At 43.3% G+C, this 23,139-nt stretch overlaps 1 protein-coding gene across 4 annotated transcripts in view; it reads right to left on the bottom strand.

Annotated features, from left to right (window-relative positions):
• The window catches only part of LOC118932688 (zinc finger protein 471-like), a 29,846-nt gene extending 9,861 nt beyond the window's left edge, over nt 1-19,985 (bottom strand). Inside the window, exons 1-3 of one of the 4 annotated variants that reach the window (XM_057496427.1) lie at nt 19,220-19,985; nt 12,235-12,979; nt 10,892-10,964 (exon numbers count right to left, since the gene is read on the bottom strand). In XM_057496427.1, the coding sequence (XP_057352410.1) occupies nt 10,892-10,964; nt 12,235-12,714 (553 nt within the window). In that variant the 5' untranslated portion in view covers nt 12,715-12,979; nt 19,220-19,985. Of the gene's footprint in view, nt 1-10,056; nt 10,965-11,867; nt 12,980-19,219 lie in introns of those variants that run through there. The other 3 variants (XR_008995461.1, XR_008995460.1, XR_008995459.1) reach the window with 3 other exon arrangements.
• Nucleotides 19,986-23,139: the final 3,154 nt, after the last annotated feature.

A 23,139-nucleotide genomic window follows, 5' to 3' on the forward strand; every position in this document is an offset into this window, starting at 1 on the left:
GATTAGATCAAGGGGTGAAGCACATTTTAAGACAGACTACATAAAGCTTCTAGCATAGTCTAGTGTGATTGCCAAATATCAACTCTATAAAAGTCAATTTTCTAAGGGGCAGGAGGCAGAAATTCAGCCCAGCATTTTCAGATCATCATACAGCAGTAGGTGAGGTATAGTAAAGGGCCCCTAGAGGTAGTGTGGGATTTGAGTCAAGTTCACTGCCTGCTTTAAAAAAAAAAGTCAATACTCTTCCTTGGAATACAATAGAATCCAGAGTCTCTATAATACATTATTCACAGTATCTGGAATAAAATAAAAAATTAATGGATTGGAATTTATTCTCATTTAGAAGATAAAGGAAAAAGTGAGTTAAAAATTTTTTTTGTTAATGGAGAAGCAACCTATGATAACACAGATTTTGGAATTAGTAGACCAGGATTAGCAGACCTCTACAATGCATTATTGACAGTATCCAGGATAAAATAAAAAATTAATGCATTATCCAAGAATGAACTAATGGTTACCAAAGGGGAGGGGTGTGGGAGGGTGGATGGGGAGGGAGGGAGAAGGGGATTGAGGGATACTATGTTTAGTACACATGGTGTGGGGGATCACGGGGAGAGCAGTGTAGCACAGAAAAGGGACATAGTGGATCTGTTGCACTGATAGACAGTGACTGCACTGGAGTATGAGTGAGGACTTGATAACATGGGTAATGTAGTAACCACATTGTTTTTCATGTGAAACCTTCATAAGAATGTATATTAATCATACCCTAATAAAAAAAATTTAATGCATTAGGCAATCCCTATCAAAATACCAGCAGCATTCTTTAACCAACTGGAACAAATACTTCTAAAATTTATGTGGAACCACAAAAGACCCCGAATAGCCAAAGCAATCCTGAAAAGGAAGAATAAAGCAGGGGGTATCTTGCTTCCCAACTTCAAGCTCTCCTGCAAAGCCACAGTAATCAAGACAACTTGGTATTGGCACAAGAAAAGACCCACAGACCAGTGGAACAGAATAGAGAGTCCAGATATTAACCCAAACATATATGGTAAATTAATATATGAAAAAGGAGCCATGGTATACAGTGGGGGAATGACAGCCTCTTCAACAGCTGGTGTTGGCAAAACTGGACAGCTACATGCAAGAGAATGAAACTGGATCGCTGTCTAACCCCATACACAAAAGTAAATTCAAAATGGATCAAAGACCTGAATGTAAGTCATGAAACCATAAAACTCTTAGAAAAAAACATAGGCAAAAATCTCTTGGACACAAACATGAGCAACTTCTTCATGAACATATCTCCCTGGGCAAGGGAAACAAAAGCAAAAATGAGCATGTGGGACTATATCAAGCTGAAAAGCTTCTGTACAGCAAAGAACACCATCAATAGAACAAAAAGACATCCTACAGTATGGGAGAACATATTCATAAATGACAGATCCAATAAAGGGCTGACATCCAAAATATATAAAGAGCTCATGCACCTCAACAAACAAAAAGCAAATAATCCAATGAAAAAATGGGCAGAGGATCTGAACAGACACTTCTCCAAAGAAGAAATTCAGATGGCCAACAGACACATGAAACGATGCTCCACATCACTAATTATCAGAGAAATGCAAATTAAAACCACAGTGAGATATCACCTCACACCAGTTAGGATGGACAACACCCAAAAGACAAACAACAAATGTTGGCGAGGATATGGAGAAAGGGGAACCCTCTTACACTGCTGGTGGGAATGTAAATTAGTTCAACTGTTGTGGAAAGCAGTACAGAGGTTCCTCAAAAAACTAAAAATAGAAATACCATTTGGTCCAGGAATTTCACTTCTAGGAATTTATCCTAAGAATGCAGCAGCCCAGTTAGGAAAAGACAGATACACCCCTATGTTTATCGCAGCACTATTTACAATAGCCAAGATATGGAAGCAACCTAAGTGTCCATCAGTACATGAATGGATAAAGAAGATGTGGTACATACACACAATGGAATATTATTAAGCCATAAGAAGAGAACAAATCCTACCATTTGCAACAACATGGATGGAGCTAGAGGGTATTATGCTCAGTGAAATAAGCAGGCGGAGAATGACAAGTACCAAATGATTTCACTCATCTGTGGAGTATAAGAACAAAGAAAAAAAAACTGAAGGAACAAAACAGCAGCAGAATCACAGAACCCGAGAATGGACTAACAGTTACCAAAGGGAAAGGGACTGGGGAGGATGGGTGGGAAGGGAGGGGCAAGGGGGGAAAAGGGGCATTACGATTAGCCGACATAATGTAGTGGGGGCGGCACGGGTGGGCTGTACAACACAGAGAAGATAAGTTGTGATTCTACATGGGGTTTGTGATGGGGACTTGGTGATGGGGGGAGTCTAGTAACCAAAATGTCGCTCATGTAATTGTAGATTAATGATACAGAAAAAAAATCAATGCATTAGGATTTCTTATTAATTAGAAAGAGGAAAAAGTGAGTATAATTAGAAAGAGGAAAAAGTGAGTAAAAAAAATGCTGTTAATGGAGTCCCAACCTGTGATAGCACAGATGTTGGAATTAGTAGACCAGGATTTTAAAATAGCTTTTATATCTCTACTGAAGAATGTAAAGGAAAATGTGCTTGTAATTCCTCAGCACAGAATTAGAAGTTACAAAAAAGTACCAAGTGGAAAGCTAGATTTGCAAAATAGGGTATCTGAGATTTAAAAATTCACCAGATAGGCTTATTAACACAACAATGAAGAGGACAAGGGAAGAGTTAGTAAACTTCAAGATAAATCAGGAGAAATTATTTAACCCGACAGACAAAAAAGATTTTAAGAAGCATACAGCCACAGCTACACAAATATCAAAGGTTCTAACATTCTTGTAACTGAAATACCAGGAGAAGAGAAGAGAGCAGAAAAAATTATTTGAAGAAATAATGGTGAAAAATGTCTCGAATTTGGTGAAAGACATACATGTAGTTTCAAGAAGCTCAGTAAACTAAAAGCAAGATAACAGGGGCCTCTAGAGAACAGAAAGCTAATCTAGCCGGCAAGGCGGCCCCAGGGCTGCGGGGCCACGGCTGCACTGCTAAGAACAACTGGAGCCGTATTTTCATGGTTGGTGGCTCACTGGTTCACTTACTGCAAGTTAGTAAAAATATACAGATTTTAAAAGCAATATGCTGATTTTATAATAATCCAGCCATGTTCTCAGTGGACCCTGCTACCACCTGGTGACAATACCACAGGACGGAGGCAAGAAGGCGGCGCAGCAGGCTGGCCGAAGCCACAGTATGTCCGTGCTCACAACCAACTAAACGGCACACTTATGGATCATCTGATTCACATCAAATTCACTGACTCTACATCTGAAATTTCCATCAATCCCTGAATATCCTCTTTTTTCTTCAGGTGCCATCTGACCTACACATGGTAGGGAAAAAAAGTTTTAATAATATACAAAAATGTAAAGTCTTTAAAGTAAGTCTGAATTATGCAGAAGGGAAAAGATCCTCACCCAGTGACGCCAGGTTCTGATAGTTCTCCAACATCATACTCCTGTACAAACTCCTCTGAGCAGGGTCCAGCCACTCCCACTCCTCCTGGGAAAAGTCTACTGCTACATCTTTAAATGTCACCAAGTCCTGAAATGACATAAATATACTCCTGATCAACCAGTGCTCATGTCCACTCATGACTCCAAGTTGAAGTGTTAACCTGCCCCACTTTATGTAAAAAATAGCCCTTAGAGAAAAAAACCTTAAACATATTATAATATTAAGTTCCAACCTAAAATAGTACTTATTAAGCGTTAACTTGCACTGTATACATTGGTGCTAATCCATTTCTCAGCACGGGGCGATGTGGACAGGTGACCACAGAGCCGTAACTGAGAGCTTCAGGGAAAGACATGCACTTGTGATTGACCTTTCAAAAACAACAAAAAGGAGTATCTAAGTTGACATTTTGCCAGTGGTACTCTATGGAATCCTAGTGTTTCAGGGGGCAAGGGATTCAATTGATATGGCTAATCTTTTCTTACACGATAAAAAATGAGCATATTTAGAATGTTATTTTCTTAAACTATGCCAACAAGAACTAGCATGCCATGCCACACCACAGCAAGCTGGGTAGCAATACAGAAATCATCCAGCATAAGACTACAACATATCCAATTTGGGTACAACAAACCAATATATACTTAGACAATGTCAAAATAATTATAATTTTTAGTTTCTTAAAGATGTAAATGTATTGGGAAAAAGTAATGTCCAGTTATAATCACCAGCAAGTTATATGGAATTTTTAAAGTATTTTAGGCATTTTTCACCTTCAAGTTTATTTCCATTGAAAATAAAAATCTCTATAAGGCTCAGTGCCTGATTTGCAAAATTACCAAAGACATTTTTTTTTTTTGAGAGGGCATCTCTCATATTTATTGATCAAATGGTTGTTAACAACAATAAAATTCTGTATAGGGGACTCAATGCACAATCATTAATCAACCCCAAGCCTAATTCTCAACAGTCTCCAATCTCTGAAGCATAACGAACAAGTTCTTACATAGTGAATAAGTTCTCACATGGTGAACAGTGCAAGGGCAGTCATATCACAGAAACTTTCAGTTTTGATCATGCATCATGAACTATAAATCAAGTCAGATATGATTATTCGTTTGATTTTTATACTTGATTTATATATGAATCCCACATTTCTCCCTTATTTTTTTTTTAATAAAATGCTGAAGTGGTAGGTAGATGCAAGATAAAGGTAGAAAACATAATTTAGTGCTGTAAGAGGGCAAATGTAGATGATCAGGTCTGTGCCTAAAGACTAAGTATTAATCCAAGCTAGACAAGGGCAACAAAACATCCACGGATGCATAAGATTTCTCTCAAAACAGGGGTGGTGGTGAGGTTCTAAGCCTCACCACCAAAGACATTTTTAACTTACTATATAAAGACAAAGCTGGGCACAGAACATCTTATTTGCTCTTAAACAGTACACACTTAAGTTTAGAACAAAGGCATGACAGAAGATTCTCAAGGTACGGGACTTTAAGGGATGTATACATCTTTGAGAAAATATTTACTATATTTTTTCACATAAAGGTATTAAAAGATTTTTAAAGATTCACTGTGAACTAGTGAACTACTGGTTTCCTGAATTCTGGTTTGTACCTTTGGTTTAGGTGAGACTAACTTTTTGGTTGAGACGCATCATTTTACATGTTCTTATAAAACTAAATGACATGAAATTACCACTGCAAGCGAAAGGCAGTCACATTCTTTCCAACATTTGGTATAATTTGGTCACTGGCAAAGACTTAGGTGTTTTACTGTGGCCACTGAAAAATTAATTTGATTGCTTGTTCTTCTGATACCCATGGTTATTTGGTATGTGTACTATCAGACTTCCCAATATTTTAATGGATATCTTATATATATGTACGTCTGTGGTTATTTTTTACTGGTAACTTTATATTCAATAAAGTAAATTTTAATTTATAACATTTGAAAAGCTTGTAATTTTTTTCTTTCTTTTTGCTAGTTTAAGAAGAAAACATTTACTGCAAGGTATAAGGTAACTAATGGGATTTCCAGAAGGACTAAAGAACCCAGTTTGGATGGTACATAACCAGGACACACACAATTGGGAGAAAAGTCCAATTACACCAAGATGGTATCTTTAAAAATCCCATTCTCCGCTGTCATCCATACCTGACCACCTAACATGCTAGGGATTTAGCCAGTAGGAACCTAGGCCAGAGTGGCTCCAGAAAAACCAAATCCCTCTGCCAAGATGCAGGCTACGAAAGCCTATTTCCCTGCACGCAGCCCCTGCTTCCTGTTGCGGCTGCACTGGCAGTCTCTGCTTGGGGTAAGATAAGTCACATACAGAACCCTATTTGCAAAAGAGTCTGCATAATGCAGTTTTCCGCTTTCTGGTGTACCACAGAGCCCTGGAAGGGCGCTGAGGTGGGTCTGAATGTTAAATCTGCAGTGTTGACAATATGCAACCTCAGCCAGCTAAGAAAGTAACCCAAAATTTACCTAGGGGGAACCGCAAAACTAACCGATATTAATGCAATTCTTTCCCTCATGGGTAAATGTATTTAGCCCTGGGAAGATACAGAATTGACAACAAACATTAGCCAGGTTTGTTCTGATTGACAGTAATTAACACTGAGTTATGTATGTGGGAAGAGGTAGGCAGAGAAATTTCATTAATCTAGTGTTCGTACTTTTGCACATATTAGAAATTTTCCATTAAAAAAATGATAAAAATCTTAAAAATTCTCCCATGAAGGAAATCAAAACCCAATATAAAAAGTATACAAGCTAATGACTTTAAAAAGCATGTGATAAAAAAGATATACCATCAATCTGCATCTATGAAAAAACATAAATATACAAAGCAAACAAATCCATAAGAAGACTGTTTAACACACCACTCAGAATTAGACATATCTAGAAGACAAAAATTAGTAAGGGCATAGCAGAACTGGATAACATTAGCAAGTTTCATTTAATTTATGATCAACCTTATGACTACTTCTTTTATAAATATTTGTAAAAATACATACAGGAATTGATCTTATACTTGGCTAAGAAAGGCCTTAACATTTTTTCAGACCTAAAGATTTTCAGGCTATATTCTGTTTAGGAGTCAGCTCAATTAAAAACTATGGAAAGATGAATTTAAAAACCTATCTACATGAAAACTGAAACACAATCTATGGTAACATACAGATAATAAAATTAGACCAGAAAAACAGGTAAAAATGGCAGCGAGCACGTGTAAAGAGGGGACCCTCAAACACCGCTGGCTAGAATGTAAAATGGCACAGCCACTTTGAAAACAAGTCTGGCGGTTTCTTGAAAAGTTAAATATGCATTTAGCATAGGATCCTGCGATGCCACTTGTGTTAATCTACCACAATGATGTACTTAACCCTTTTCGGGTTCTTGGATTCAATTCCGTGTGTGGGGGGAGGTGGGTCTTCTTAAACATACAACACTAAGCAATTCTCGACCACCAGGGTGTCTAAGAATTCAACTCAGTTCTGATGCTATCTGCCCTGAGACAGCACCAGATTCCCAGCTGAAGGGCTCTGTCCTACAAGACTGCCCTCCACCCCCGACTCCGGACACCAGTTGCAAGACCCAGGCAGTTCCCTGGGCTTCTGACCTACAGGCTACAGATTGGAGGTTCCCATTCCCACAACCTCCCCATTAGGTTTGATTAATTTCCTAGAGCAGCTCACAGAACTCAGGAAAACACCTACTGTTTGCTAGTTTAATAAAGGGTACCATAAAGGATACAAGTTAACATCCAGATGAAGAGATACATCGGGCAAGGTCCCAAATAAAGGGGCTTCTGTCTGTGGAGCTTGGGGCCTGGCTCGGTGGCATGTGGGGGTGTTATGGTTAACCAAGCCTAGATGCTCTCTGATAGAGAAGCAGGATCTGAGAGAGCAAGAGCCCTCACAAAATTGAGGGTTTCAGTGCATACTGATAATTGACTAAATCACTGGCCATTCGCTGATTCAACCTCCAGCCCCTGCCCTTGGGTGGGCTCCCAGTCTCTCATTAACATGACAAGATACCCACTTCATCTTTAAGAATCTGTCAAGAACTGTGGATGAAGACCAAATATAGCTGGGAAATATGTATTTCTTATGACTTATTGTATCATCTACCCAAGAGAAATGAAAGCATATATCCAAACAAAGACCACTTTTCACTATTTGATGTACATTAACTCTTTTACTTATGACTGTTTTCTCCCTCTAGAAGGGCTCTCCACAAGGGCAGAGCCTTTGTTTTGTTCCTTGATGCATCCCCAGAATCTAAAATAACACCTGGCACATACAAGGCCCTGAAAAAGTATTTGCTGAATAAATATATTTCTTATAACTCATTATATTACAGTGTATATCTGGAGCGTTGCAGTTGTTATCATCCATAGTGGCAGGTTAGTAGATAGTAACTAAAACGAAAATAATCAAGGAACAGTGTTCCATTCCAAACATATGCAGGAATATGTAGTTAAATAAGGTAACACTGTAGAGATCTCCAACTTACTCCTACAGGACAAATGAGAGGGGAAAAGTCCCCATAGCATGCTAATCAGTTCCTGTGACTTCAGATACAATTTCAGTTACAACACACAAACTCTCAAAGTTCTGTATCTGGAAAATTACATTAGGTTATTCATAAAGTGCTTCTAATGCTGAGAAAGAGATGCCTGAAATTCATGTAATTCCTTTTTAATATTTCATGGACTCTGACAGTGTCAGAGGAAGGGGGATACTTTTTTTTTTTGGAATCATCAATATACAATTACATGACCGACATTGTGGTTACTAGATTCCCCCCATTTTCAAGTCCCCACCACATACCTTATTACAGTCAGTGCCCATCAGTGTAGTAAGATGCTATAGAGTCACTACTTCTCTTCTCTGTGCTATACTGCCTTCCCTGTGCCCCACCCCTATATTATGTGTGCTAATCGTAATGCCCTTCCCACCCTACCTCCCCAGTCCCTTTCCCTTTGGTAACTGTTAGTCCATTCTTGGGTTCTGTGAGTCTGCTGCTGTTTTGTTCCTTCAGTTTTTGCTTTGTTCTTATACTCCATAGATGAGTGAAATCATTTGGTACTTGTCTTTCTCCGCCTGGCTTATTTCACTGAGCATAATACCCTCTAGCTCCATCCATGTTGTTGCAAATGGTAGGATTTGTTTTCTTCTTATGGCTGAATAATATTCCATTGTGTATATGTACCACATCTTCTTTATCCACTCATCTACTGATGGACACTTAGGTTGCTTCTATTTCTTGGCTATTGTAAATAGTGCTGCAATAAACATAGGTGTGCATATGTCTTTTTCAAAGTGGGCTCCTGCATTCTTAGGGTAAATTCCTAGGAGTAGAATTCCTGGATCAAATGGTATTTCTGTTTTTAGCTTTTTGAGGAACCTCCATACTGCTTTCCACAATGGTTGAACTACTTTACATTCCCACCAGCAGTGTAGGAAGGAGGGTTCCCTTTTCTCTGCATCCTTGCCAGCATTTGTTGTTCCTAGTCTTTTCTATGTTGGCCATCTAACTGGTGTGAGGTGATATCTCATTATGGTTTTAATTTGCATTTCCCTGATAATTAGCGATGTGGAGCATCTTTTCATGTGCCTGTTGGCCATCTGAATTTCTTCTTTGGAGAAGTGTCTGTTCATAGCCTCTGTCCATTTTTTAATATGGTTATTTGCTTTTTGGGTATTGAGCATGTGAGTTCTTTATATATTTTGGATGTTAACCACTTGTTGGATATGTCGTTTACAAATATATTCTCCCATACTGTAAGATGCCTTTTTGTTCTGCTGATGGTGTCCTTTGCTGTACAGAAGCTTTTTAGCATGATGTAGTCCCATTTATTCATTCTTGATTTTGTTTCCTTTGCCTGAGGAGATGCATTCAGGAAAAAAGTTGCTCATGTGTATATTCAAGAGATTTTTGCCTATGTTGTCTTCTAAGAGTTTAATGGTTTCATGACTTACATTCAGGTCTTTGATCCATTTTGAGTATACTTTTGTGTATGGGGTTAGACAATAATCCAGTTTCATTCTCTTGCATGTAGCTGTCCGGTTTTGCCAAAAGCAGTTGTTGAAGAGAGTTTTAAAATTAATTTAATATGTGATTTTCAATATAAAATTCCATAATTAAATGGATTAAGTATTAATAAGTAGGCATTTGATTCTCATCTACATAATGAAAGTATGTTTTCCATTTAGAAAAAAATTGGGGCTGGAGAACTTATTGAGAAAATAAAGGGTTCCCTTTACATTCAGGGTTTCTTAGGCAAATGATATATTTTTAAATTATAAGATTAAAAACAGATATAGTAGTAAATAAAGTAAAACTAAATGCAGTCCAGCAATGGAGCCAAATATATACAGGAACTTAGTGTAAGACCCAGGTGGCATTCCAAATGAATGCAAACGAATTCAGTAAGTGCTACTGAGTCAACTGGTTTAAAAAAAAAGAACTCTTGCCTTATTTATAAGTTAAATATTTAATATAAATTAAATTTAATGTAAAAATTAATGTAATTTTGAGCTTTATCCTCATAGAAAAACCATAAAAATCAAGTCTAAACTTAGAAAACTGAACCGTGAAGGGAAAAACAAATCTTTTAGAAGAAAAATAAGAAAATATCTTCATGCCTTAGGGATAGACAAAGATTTCTTAAACAGGACACAAATAACACTGGCTATGAAAAGAAAAAAGTATCTAGCCCTGAGAAGAAAGACTAGCCCTGAATGAAATATCAGAAGCTGAGAGTAGTTACTGTCTCTCACAAGAAGAACTGAGAGGCATGAGGGAGGTTTTGTGTCTTGAATTTTCTAAGTGCGTATCATTATATAAGTGCATATATCACCTAATTTTTTAAATTTGCAAAAATTAAGTCGGATATGATTTTTTAGGTGAACAAATAAGGCTGAGAATTCACACATAAAGAAAAACTTTTACAAAGTGAAGTTTATAATTAGAGATCTGGACGCAGAAGGATGATTTCTGGTGCACTCTAAGTACAGGAGAAGGCTACCAGATGCACACTTATCTTGGAACCCAACTCACTGTCACTGAGACACCTCTATTCTATATATATTTTCACAAGTGTCAACACTGAATTAATGGAGGGGGAAGAAGGGGCTCAGGGCCTCATCATCACTGTTAAGGACAGCACCCTCTGGGGGAACTGGGAACCAGGCCCTTGGACAAGATGTTAACCAGGGAATTTTCAAAATAACAGAAGCGTTACTAAGCCCTGAGCAGTAGGACTGCCTTTCATGGAGAAGGAAGGCCATAATTAACACCAGGTGTGGCTTTTACCAGTAGCACAGTCATTTTCACATTCTCTCCTGGCTGCGCCCTCGCAGAATGGCAGTGTCCCGGGAGGGTGTGGCTGGAGGGAGAGAAAGGAGAGTGAGAAGAGGCCTTCTCTGTACCCCCAGAATCACCAGCCGAAAGATTCTGTCTTTCCCTTCTTCCTCCCAGCTTTCTGGGGTTCCACTGCCCACAGAACTGGGAGATTATGGGCAATTTATGGCTGTTGACGGGTACAACAGGTAAACTCCACTTGTCTTAAATTAAAACTTACCTTCCAATCTATTCTTGGGTCTTACTCTGAATACAAATCTTGAGATATCCTACATACTCAGCAGATTATACTCTCTGACTTAATTTTAAACACAGTCCTGTGAAACAGTTATTTTGTCCACTTTATAGGTAAAGGTAAACTACCCCTTCTCATGTCTCTGCTTCATGCTTTGACAGTCTAGTTTGGAATTCTGACTCCTAAATGCCACCAGCGGCCAGGGTTACCCTCCAGCTCCACCCAAAGCCCCAGGGGCTCGCCGTCCTTGCAACCTGGGGTAGTGGATTCAACCGTGCCACCTTCCCTCTCACCTCTGTCCACAGCCCTCGGGTTCCCCTCTGTTCTGTCACCCGTAAGGGTACCTCGGCTCCAGTCAGGATCTCCAGTCACCCCACCACTTGCTTCTTACAGAAGCTCTTGGACTGGGAGCAGGAAATTCTACTCCAGGATTCTTATCTCGACAACACGTCCACACCAGTTACACGGGGCCAGTTACAAGCACACAAGGTGACACACAAACACTGACACAAGGTCTCACATACCTCCGGATCAGAGAGGACACAAGCACCCAAAGGCAGGCACGCCACATGCAGCCACACACACCACGGCCGCGAGGCCACGGGGACAAACACATACGGTGAGGCGCAAACACCACATGCCCTGAGCCTCACTCCCTCAGACACGCACGGCCCACAGGCCCTCGTCACCCACTTGCACACCCCACAGCCGCAGAGACGCTGCCACTGCAAGCCTTCCGGGGACGATCCGTGGTTCGGCGCCTTCCACCCACACTGGCCGCACACAAACCCACAGGAGGTGTCCTCTCTCCCGCGCACAAACGTGAAGGACTCTCACACCCCACTCCTCCCCACACGTTCGCAATGGTCTCCATCCGAGACACGATTTCCCACACGGATGCACAAACACCTTGCTCTCTCTGTGCCGACACACACACTCCAGTCCCACACGCTCACTGGTCTCTCTTACCCACCCCAGATGCTCTGATGTCTCTCACACACACACGCCGGTCTCTGCCGGCTGCCGGCGCCTCACGCCCGCGGAGCCCTTGCACACCCACCTCGGACTCCTGGTCCCGCCCTGAGTCTGGCACCGCCCGAGCGGCAGCCTCGGACCTCCGCCCTGCCGCCCGCCGGAGGCGCGCCGCGCCGGCTTCTGGGAAATGTAGTCGGCTCGGAGACGACGGCGCGGCAGCGCCCGGGCTGGGGCCGCTCACAAGCCAGGAACCCTCGGGCTTCGGTTCCGGGCCACGCGGAGCAACCCAACCGGCCTCCGCCCGGAAGCCACTGCGCTCACGCGAAAGCCTTCGGGAGCCGACTCCCGGATTCCGAGTGCGCAGGCGCCGCATCTCCAGGATGGGCGGGGTTGGCGGAACCCGACGCGAGGGGCGGGGACAGGGCGGGGCGTGTCCTCGGTGGTTGACGCCGGAAGCATTGTACTGTCCGAGTCGCGCGCCTACGTTTGAACGTGCTTTTGCTCGAAGGGCGTGGCCCGGGGCTTCAGGGGCTCGGCGGGGCGGGGCGAGTGTGCGCAGGCGCATAGAATGAAGCACGCCCCGCCCCCCCACCCCTTCCGTTGCCTGGAGCCCAGAAGCGTCCCTGGTTACCAGGCGGGATGTGCAGAGAAGAGCGCCGCGCCGCGGCCCCTGTGCGCGGCTTTGTGAGAAGACGCTGCCGGGTCCGTGTGGCGGTGGTGCCGCTCGGACCGCGCTCCTCTGGGGCGGTCCGTGGGAGCGTGGTTTTCTTTCCGAGCTCAGTTTTGCGACGGTAAGAATCCCGGCTGGGAACCGCACTGCGTTCCACCACCTCTGTGACAACAGCAAATTAGTGAATTTTTCACCTGCACAGGACGAATGCCATTGTTATCACGGCTCAGAGGCAGTGAATGAGACGACGTCCCTGCAACCAGATGCTGGGATTGAACCCCCTTCTGCCCCTGACAAGAGGGGAAATGGCCCCTGTTTGGGACGAAGAAAACTAGAACTGGTACCTGCACTGGAAATGGACGGAACCAAGGACGAGCTTGACAGCAGAAGGGGAAACGACACAATTCCCCGCCCTGTTAGATCCTTTAAGTGGAAGGTGACAAGTCACAAATAAATGAGTAAAATAAATAGTTTATCGAATGGTGAGAAAGGCTATGGGGAAACAGAAAGCAGGGAGGACTAGAGAGTACAGGGAATTAGAATGTTTATTGTCAAAAAGGAACAAGAGAGTAAGAGAAGAGGGAATGATAGTCGTCCATAATCCCACAACTCAGAACACCTGCTAACACAATTAACACTTTTGGCTTGTAGCTTAGCATATATTTTTACTTCACACCTGAGTGGAGATTTATATTCACTGTTTAGAAAATAGAAGTATATGGTTCATGATTTTTGTGACATTTTTCTCTGCTATACAGAGCGAACATATTTCCACATCATGAAGCATTCCTCTTTGGTCCAATTTTTAATGATTGCAATGTTAAAATTATTGTTTGCCAAAACTGAAGAGCTACATGTAAGAGAATGAAACTGGATTATTGTTTAACCCCATACACAAAAGTAAACTCGAAATGGTTCAAAGACCTGTATGTAAGTCATAAAATCATAAAACCAAGGAAACATAGGCAAAAATCTCTTGAATATAAACATGACCAACTTTTTCCTGGGCAAGGAAAACAAAACCAAAAATGAACAAATGGCACTACATCAAGCTAAAAAGCTTCTGTACAGCAAAGGACACAGCATCAGCAGAACAAAAAGGCATCCTACAGTATGGGAGAATATATTTGTAAACGACCCATCCGACAAAGGGTTAACATCCAAAATATATAAAGAACTCACATGTCTCAACAACCAAAAAGCAAATAACCTGATTAAATAATGGGCAGAGGATATGAACAGACAATTCTCCAAAGAAGAAATTCAGACGGCCAACAGGCACATGAAAAGATGCTCCACATCGCTAATTATCAGGGAAATGCAAATTAAAACCATAATGAGATATCACCTCACACCAGTTAGATGGCCAACATAGAAAAGACTAGGAACAACAAATGCTGGCAAGGATGTAGAGAAAGGGGAACCCTCCTTCCTACACTGCTGGTGGGAATGTAAACTAGTTCAACCATTGTGGAAAGCAGTATGGAGGTTCCTCAAAAAGCTAAAAGTAGAAATACCATTTGATCCAGGAATTCCACTCCTAGGAATTTACCCAAAGAAAACAAGTTTTCAGATTCAAAAAGACACTTGCAACCCTGTTTATCGCAGCACTATTTACAATAGCCAAGAAAGGGAAGCAACCTAAGTGTCTATAAGTAGATGAATGGATAAAGATGTGGTACATGTACGCAATAGAATGCTATTCAGCCATAAGAAAGAAAATCCTACCATTTGCAACAACATGGATGGAGCTGGAGGGTATTATGCTTAGTGAAATAAGCCAGGTGGAGAAAGACAAATACCAAATGATTTCCCTCATTTGTGGAGTATAACAATGAAGCAAAACTGAAGGAACAAAACAGCAGCAGACTCAAAGACTCCAAGAAAAGACTAGTGGTTACCGAAGGGGAGGGGTGGGGGGGATGGGGAAGGAGGGACAAGGGGACTGAGGGGTATTATGATTAGTACACATGGTGTGGGGGGATCATGGGGAAGACAGTAGCACAGAGAAGACAAGTTGTGACTCTGGCATCTTACTACACTGATGGACAGTGACTGCAATGGGGTATGGGGGAGTACTCGATAATATGGGTGAATGTAGCAACCACATTGTTTTTCATGTGAAACCTTCATAAGAGTGTATATCAATGATACCCTAATAAAAAAGTAGGAAAAAATAAATAAAAATAAAATTATTGATATCCACAAGTAATTTGAACAAACTGCTGTTATTGGGCTCCAAATCCTTAATACTGAGCAAATTCTTAACATGCCTCTGTATTTCATGTCTTGGCTAACTTCCCCTACTGTTGGTACAGTGAGGAAACCTGGTGAGCAAGTGACATTCACTTCTGGGGTCAGAGTTGCTTAGATGTGTAAGGATGTATGAACCACAGAGGATTGTGTACTGGCATTTGTGGCTGGAGAACTTTAGAAAACATTTGAGTTGGAGAATGTTATATTCTCCTTGTGGGCAAAATTTCAGTATTTCCAGAATATCTCACCTGGCCTTAGTGCATCTCCGTATCAATAGGTGCTTCCGAGGGGTGGAGAGTAATCCATCTCCAGATCAATAGGTGTTTCCAAGGGTGGGGTGAGCGAGGGTATAACTGGACTGGAGAAGTTTGGTGGGGCCCCTTTTTACACCGGGCTGTGAGACACACGGGTGAGCAGAAGTGGACGACTGCTTGTAAGCAATAAACAGGTTTCTCCCACTTTATTTCTCCCTTTGACTGAGTTTGGCTTCAAAGGTGATTTGCCCTCGGCTGGGAACTTACCTCCCCCTCAGTTATACTCCTGCCCCAGTTATTTCGGCTACCCTCCCAGAGTCTCTGGCATCTTCCACTGAGAATATCTGGGCCAATTCTCCTGCAGATAGCAAATATTAATTGCACAAAATATGAAAAACAGATACCTAGAAGCACCAGACAGTGATGAAAAGAGAAAAGTGAAGAAATAACAGTCAACATTTTCTCAGTTTGGTGAAAACATTACAGATTAAGAAAGCTCGCTGACATCCAAGCAGGATAAAAACAGTGAAAACCATACTGAGGGACATTCTAGGCAAACTGCTGATATAGATAAAGAGGAAATTTTGACAGCAGATAGAGAAAAATGACACATCACCTACAAATAAAGCACTATATGAATTACTGTTAACTTACCAGAAGCGATGGAGGTCAGTGGGATGACATCTTGTGATACACATGAATCATTCGTGTGACCAAATATGCATTTCCCAGGTATATTTGGTCTTCATCCAGTTCCTGAAAACACTGCAGTCTTAAAGATGAAATGGCTGTTTTGTCATGGTAATGAGAGACCTTTGGACCCCTGCCCAGGGGTGGGGCTGGAGGCTGAATCAGCCAATGGCCCATGATTTAGTCAATCATGACTGTGCAATGAAGCCCTCACAAAAGGCCCTGAGAAAGACTTAGGTTCTCTTGCATCCAGCTTCTCCGTCTGAGAGGGAACCTCCATGTTTGGAGAGCCAGGCCCCAAGTTCCACGGGGAGAGAAGCTCCTTTATTGGGACCTTGCCCTGTGTCTCTCTTCATCTGGCTGTTAACTTGTATCCCTTATGGTGTTCTTTATTAAACTGGTGAGTGTTAAGTGGTTTCCAGAGTTCTGTGAGCCACTCTAGCAAATTAATTGAGCCTGATGAGGAGGTCGTGGGAACCTCCATGCTGTAGCCGGTAGGTCAGAAGCACAGGGAACGGCCTGGGGCTTGCGACTCGTGTCTGGAGTGGGGGGTGGGGGGCAGCCTTGTAGGACGGAGCCCTTCACCTTATACTACTATCACTGCTGTGTATAATATTGTTGTTCATATATATAAAGAACGCACCCTCGCACATCTTTAAAGTGCTGAAACAAAGGAAAAACCAACCATCAACCCAGAATCCTGTACCAACGAAGTGAAAGCATTTTCAGATAAAAAACAAGAGAATTCATCATGAACACACCTGCCCTCCTGACAAAATATGCTAAATACGTCCTTTAGGCTGATGTGAAATAATATCTGGTGAAGCCACAGAGCTTCAGGAAAGAACGATGACGATCTGAAATCAGATGCGAGTAAAGGCACATAATCTTTTGGCGGCTGCTGCATCCCCAACATGCATGTGTTAAACTCCTTGGGTTTGCCTGTTAGGGAAAAGAAAAAAAAATGCCCACATTCAACTGATAGGATTTAAGCAATGTTTGCAATGGGGATTGAACGCTGAGTGGGCTTGATTCACGTGTAATGAGAAAACAGCACCATCTAGCATAATGTCTGTAAGATAAATTTTAGCCGAAATTAGCAGGTGAAGAGAGGCAACAAAGGGCCAGGTAGTTTATTTGAATGCCACTCCCGGGTGATGTTCCACGGTCTGAAACACAGGCCAGGGAAGACACACCAGGTCAGGGTGACCAGCACCAATAAAGTGATCTGTCACACGAGCCCTCTCCATCTCCCCAAAAGAAGATGAGGTGATTCACATAAAACCTTGCTCTTCCTCCTCAGGGGGGGTGACCTGGCCTGAAACAATCCCTTCTTTTTCTTTGCTAATAACTGTTTGCCCCACCCTCGTGTCTATAAAAACCTTACATTTTGTACAACTCCTCGGAGCATTTCTCTGCTTGCTAGATGGGATGCTGCCGGTATTACCTAACTGTCTTGCTAAAAATGCATGCTCCGTGGAGGGACTTGTTTTTCTTGTTTGTTTTATTTCTGTTTAGTTCCTTCTGTTTAGTATAGGATACCCACAGTGGGTACTAAATTGATACTGAATGGGCAAAATTTAAAAAATTGATGTGTTCTGTGCCTGTCCTGTAAATGCCCATAAAGGACCACAGGAGCCTTGTCTCGTTCCAAGATTGCTCCATTAAGAATGAGGCGATCCCTGTCCCTTTCCGGTGATTTAATGAAAACAGTATTAGAGAAAGAAAAAACCATTTAAGTAAAACACAAGACGTTTGCTGAGCGTTGAGGCTGTTTCGCAGTGCAGCAGCGCCCCCTGCCGGACAGAGGCCCAAGTACAAAGCTCTGTCCGCTGGAAGGTGCAAATTATCGCTTGGAGGCCTGGGAGTCTCCCCCGACACCCCCACTGCAAGTGAACTTTGAACGATTAGCAAGGGACGCAACAAACTCTGCTGGCCAAGTGAATGCAGTATATTCAGGGGTGTAGCCGATCGGGGTCCTCATGAAGCAGACCTAGAGAGCTCCCTCACCGCTGCCACGGTGCGGTCACGGAGATGCTGTCTGCGAGCCAGGACGAGTCCTCACTAAACACTGAATGCACCAGCACCCTGATCCTGCGTCTCCCACCCTCCGGAATTGTAAGTAAGTGTCTGTTGTTGGAGCCCCGCAGCGGCAGTACTGCTATTCCCGCAGCCCCAGCTGACGAACACAGCTGCCAGGCGCCCTGCGGCCCCCACTGCCAGCAGCGGCTAGACGCTGCCCCACCAGCTCTTGCGGTACTGGCAGCAATCTTTCCTGAGATGGTAAGAGGTTCACCCAGAGCTGGGCGTGAGTGGGTCCAGAGGGTGCAGGAAAGCTGCACACACGAGTGGCCTGACCCCCGCACCACGCGCTGTGGATGTGCCGATGCCGCTCCCTCAGGGCCTCCTGCATCTCCTGGAGGGCTCCAGGGTCAGTGATGGAGGAAATCAACCCAAGGCTGGGGTCACTTCGGCAGGAGAGAGCGTGTCCTGCAGCCCTGCTCAGGGCCAGCCCTGAGGGTCCGCGGGGAAAGGAGGCCCCCCACTGGGCCCACGGAGGATGTGCACCTGGCCACCCTCATCGTGTGGAGAGCCAAGCGTGTGAGCTAACAGTATCCATGACTCGTGAGCAGTGGCAAGCGGCTCAGTGGTTGGTCAGGGGCCTGGGAAGGTGAGGATTACAGGACGGAGGGCGGCCAGGTCTGAGGAGGAGGCCCAGAACGTGGGATCTCTGTATTACATACTAACGTCCTCCTGAGCAGCCATGGTGGATGGAGCACCGAACCACCAGGTGGGGAGGAAGATCCTGCCCTCTGCCTGGTTCCCTGACTCACCTGCTTGTGGATTTCTTGCTTCCTCCTCTGTCACCCCGGGCTATTTGTTTTGTTCTAACAGAAAGGCTACATCGGGCTTAGAAACAGAAATACCTGTGCAAAGAAAAGGAGAGGACAATAGGCCCCACTGTCATTATCCAAGGCTCATCCCTGCCGCCACAGAAACCGGGATAAACACACTTAAGACAAGGGCACAGTGAAATTTAAAGGTTTTCGGAAGGATGGGAAAGAACAAGTTGCCCATTTGTCACGTGGGGCATGGGACAAAAAAGTACAGAAAAGGCCACTGTAGCTCCTCAGAGGTTTCCAACAGGAGGAAGGTTCCCCTGGGACACAGGTGTTGAATTAAGGGCTCGGTGCACTTACCCAGCCTGACCAGGTTCTAGTAATTCCCTGACATCACAGCTGTGTACAGTTCTCTCTGAGCAGGATTCAGGAATCGCCACTCTTCTTGGGAGAAGCCGACGGCCACATCTTGGAATGCCACTGGTCGCTGAAATGGTAAACACCTCCTTACTCACAAGGCCTTGGGGAGAAGGGTAAGGTCTTGGCTGAAAGAAAACGTATGTCGTACAGGCGTTGTGGTGTGGACTGTAGGAGCCAGGGGTTTTTGCTACATGTATGTACACATGTATACAGCGGAAACCAGCTCTCGGGACACGGGGTGTGCTATATTATCCACCAGAAGAGACTCATTGGGGGATTAAGGATTTTGTCCTTTTGTCAGTGTATTTTATAATTTTCTAGAGTATTACAAAATGTTTGTTTCAATTTATGTGTATGTAGCACTTAATAATGTAGATAACTATCTAATCACTGTGTTGTACGCTTGAAACCAATAAAATACTGTATGTCAACTATGCTTCAATTTTAAAAATGTATTTTCAAGAATAAAATATATTTCATAGTTCGAAAAAAGTTTGTGTCTGTAAAATGGAAGCTCTTCTCCAACTAGTAAGGAAAAAAATCTCAGTTCTCTTCAAACTCATCCTCAGATGGGGTTAGAGCTTGGGGCACTCGCCTCCAGCGTCACAGGGGTCTCACTTCACTGCATGAGGCTGTTTTCATTTCCCGACACCTTTGCTGACTCTGTCTCCCAGGGTGTATCACCTACACTGGCCCCGTAATGCCCGCAGGACGTGCTATCTAGAGGCCCAGGGCTCGTTCTCTTGAAGAACAGAGTCCAGTGAGGGCAGAGCTGAGGAGGAACTATCACAGGACCCCCTCAGCCTGCAGCTGTCCTCTCTTGTCTACACCCTCCCCCCCGTAAAACACTAACCGACCCCAGTGTCAAATCACACATTTTTAAGAGCACGGCTGGTTCTTGAAGTTGTGAGCGATCCTGTTGTGCTGTTCCCAGCACCCACACCTCCCAAGGGTCACTGTCGATGGTGACCACCACACACTCTGCTCTCGGTGCTCACGGGCATCACCTTCATGCTCTGCCAGGGCTGAAGCGGCCATTCCTTTGTCTAAGTATCTCTCCCGTGAAAAGGCAGAATCCCAAGAGGGCAGCTGGGGAAAGAGAAAGGAGGAATAAGAGAAACCAGGCCTCCTTTTGCAGTTTCTAGCATCTCTAGTTTATAAGTTTCTCTTTTCATAAAAATTTAAATAACTTTTCAATGCAGACTTTTTTTCTAAAGACTTTTCAACATAGGAAGAGGTGCTTGACATAAGTTCTCACTTATATATATATATGATCAAGATATAAAAATACAGATGTGCATGTAAATATATACATTAAGATAGGATATTCCATCTGTCCCCAGGACGGCCCAGGAACAGTAACGCCCAAGCAGCAATGGGCGCACTCAGCCTCCACATCTTGGTCTCTAAGTGCCCTTCTCTAACAGAACAAAACCAAACAAATCCTAGGGCACCATGAAGTAGAGACTCCAGGGCTGGGTCAGGGGAGGGCAAGGTGTGACTAGAACATCTTGTGATACCTGAAAGTGAGGAAGTGCTCACAAAACAGTGGGGGTGCATCTAAACAGCCGCCAACCTGAGGGTGTGCCCAGTAACTGAACCAGGGACGACTCGAGCAAGATAAATAATTCTAATATTGGTTCACAACCCATAGAAGAAAATAATTATCCGTGGTCCATTATGACAAATAATTGAACAAATAAACAGAGAAGGGACAGCCTTTACAGTGCACCAATTAATAAATGTAGAGAACATAAGAGAAATAAATAGAAACTAAATTATTAGGTAAACACAGTAATCACTGTTACAGGTGAGAATGACAATAAAATTAATGGGCAAAAATATGTTGAGACACACGATATCTGCCATCTCAGAGTATCTCCTCTCAAGATACTAATTACGAAGACTGAAATACTAACTGCACAACGGAGAACCTGTCAGCCTCACCCATGCGATCAAAGCAATCGTTCAATCATTCTCAGCTGACGTCAGGTGGCGCCTGATACGAGGCCCTTAGGAGGCACGACCTCTGTGGTGGTCACTTCTGGAACGAATGACCTCGATCCAATCATGAGAAAACATCAGACTTACCCAAGGTGAAGATCATTCTACGACGTGACGCCCACACCCCGCAGTGTGCTGGTCATGCGCACGGCAGAGCTAGGGCGGCACCAGGGCGGGAGGCCCCTAAGGAGACGCGCCGACCGAGGGCCGTGCGGACCGGGCCCTGGAACAAGGAAGCACAGGGGGGGACCTGGCCACGTTTGAGTAAGGTCAAAGGGTGAGTAACAGTATTTTATCAACACTGATTTCCTGGTTTCATGATGGTTACACAAGATGTTAACTTCAGGGCAGAGGGTATGTGGAAGTTCTGCACTGTTTCAATTTTTCTAATTTCAAAATTACTTCATAATAAAATTGTTAAAAAGGGGATATCATGGGATGTAAGACTGAGGCATAGTCAGATTAAAGGACACTAAAGAGACATGACGTGTAGACGCAGCGTATGACCCTCAGCTCTCTTCTGCTGTAAGATGTCACGGGGACAACCGACCTGCGGCTGATAGCAGCACTGCACCGATGCGACCTCACCACGGGCATGTAAGCAGCTCACGCTGAGATACTTAGGTCAGCAAAGGCCACGTCAGCAACCGACTCTCAAGTGATTAAGAAAGTATGCATGTAGAGAGATGATGATACGGATAAAGCAAATGTAGTGAAAGGCTAACATTGGGTAGCTGGGTGAGAGGATAAGGAACTGTATTTTTCCTACACCATTTTTAAAGTTTGAGGGTATGTCAAAAAGTAAAATAATAATAATAATAAACCATGGAACCCACTGATACCTCACTGGGAAGCCTATTCAGTTTAGTGATTACCATCTGTTCAAAGTACTTTAGACAGAATTTGCTACTGTTATTTCTACCTGGTTCTATTTCTAGAGCTCACAGAGAAAAGCAATTTAAATTCCCTTTTTCCAGAGACACTCTTTCACACATCTCTGCAATGACCTCCACTCCAGGCAAACACACACGGTTTTTTTTAAAATCACATCTCATGAAACAGTTTCCAGGCCCTCCACCATCCTGGGCTCTCACCTCAGTTATATGCTCTAGTTTATCAAAATACTTTATGAAATGCTACTCCAAGAATCCAATTCAATCCTGTGATGGTGTAGTCATCACATGACACAGGCGGACCGAGCTTCAACTCAGCACCACGGAGTAATGCAAAAGGTACAATCCCTGGAATCTGCCAGGTGTGGTCAGAACCCCAGCTCCAACCCCTCCTCTATTTTTAAAAGAGGTGGGAATATAAAGATAAAAAAGGTATGAATGAGAAAGAAGTCCAACCAGGTATGAAATTTTCTCACAGCAACTTTCCTTACAGAAACTAGATACACAGAATACTTCCAATCAACAAACAAGCTATCAGTTTGACTTGCTAAGCTAACTTTTCTGAAGGTATACTGAATGCTCAACAGGAAAAGCACTGGACACTTGAGGCATGAATGGAAGCAGGCCTGCCCACCCAAAGCCCCCAGTAAAGCTAGACGGCAGAGGCAATGAGGGTATGAACTGCTGATTTCTGGACTGGAAAAAAAAAACCTTGGGGGGTAAGGAATATATCAAGGAGAGAAGGGACCTGCAGGGTAATGGCACTTTTCTCAAGGTCACTGGTCCTCGGCAGGACATTTTGAACTGTTAATAACACACAGGCCCAACGCAGTGTTACTTCTGCTGGGCCAAGTCACTGAACTGGGGCTTAAAACCTAAACTTAATTTCAGTTTCAACCTCCCCAAGAAATGTAGTCAGTCAAGAATTTTCTGGTCAGCATCATCCACAAAATAATCTGCCAC

Source organism: Manis pentadactyla (assembly GCF_030020395.1).
Source record: "Manis pentadactyla isolate mManPen7 chromosome 15 unlocalized genomic scaffold, mManPen7.hap1 SUPER_15_unloc_1, whole genome shotgun sequence".
Classification (NCBI taxonomy): domain Eukaryota; kingdom Metazoa; phylum Chordata; class Mammalia; order Pholidota; family Manidae; genus Manis; species Manis pentadactyla.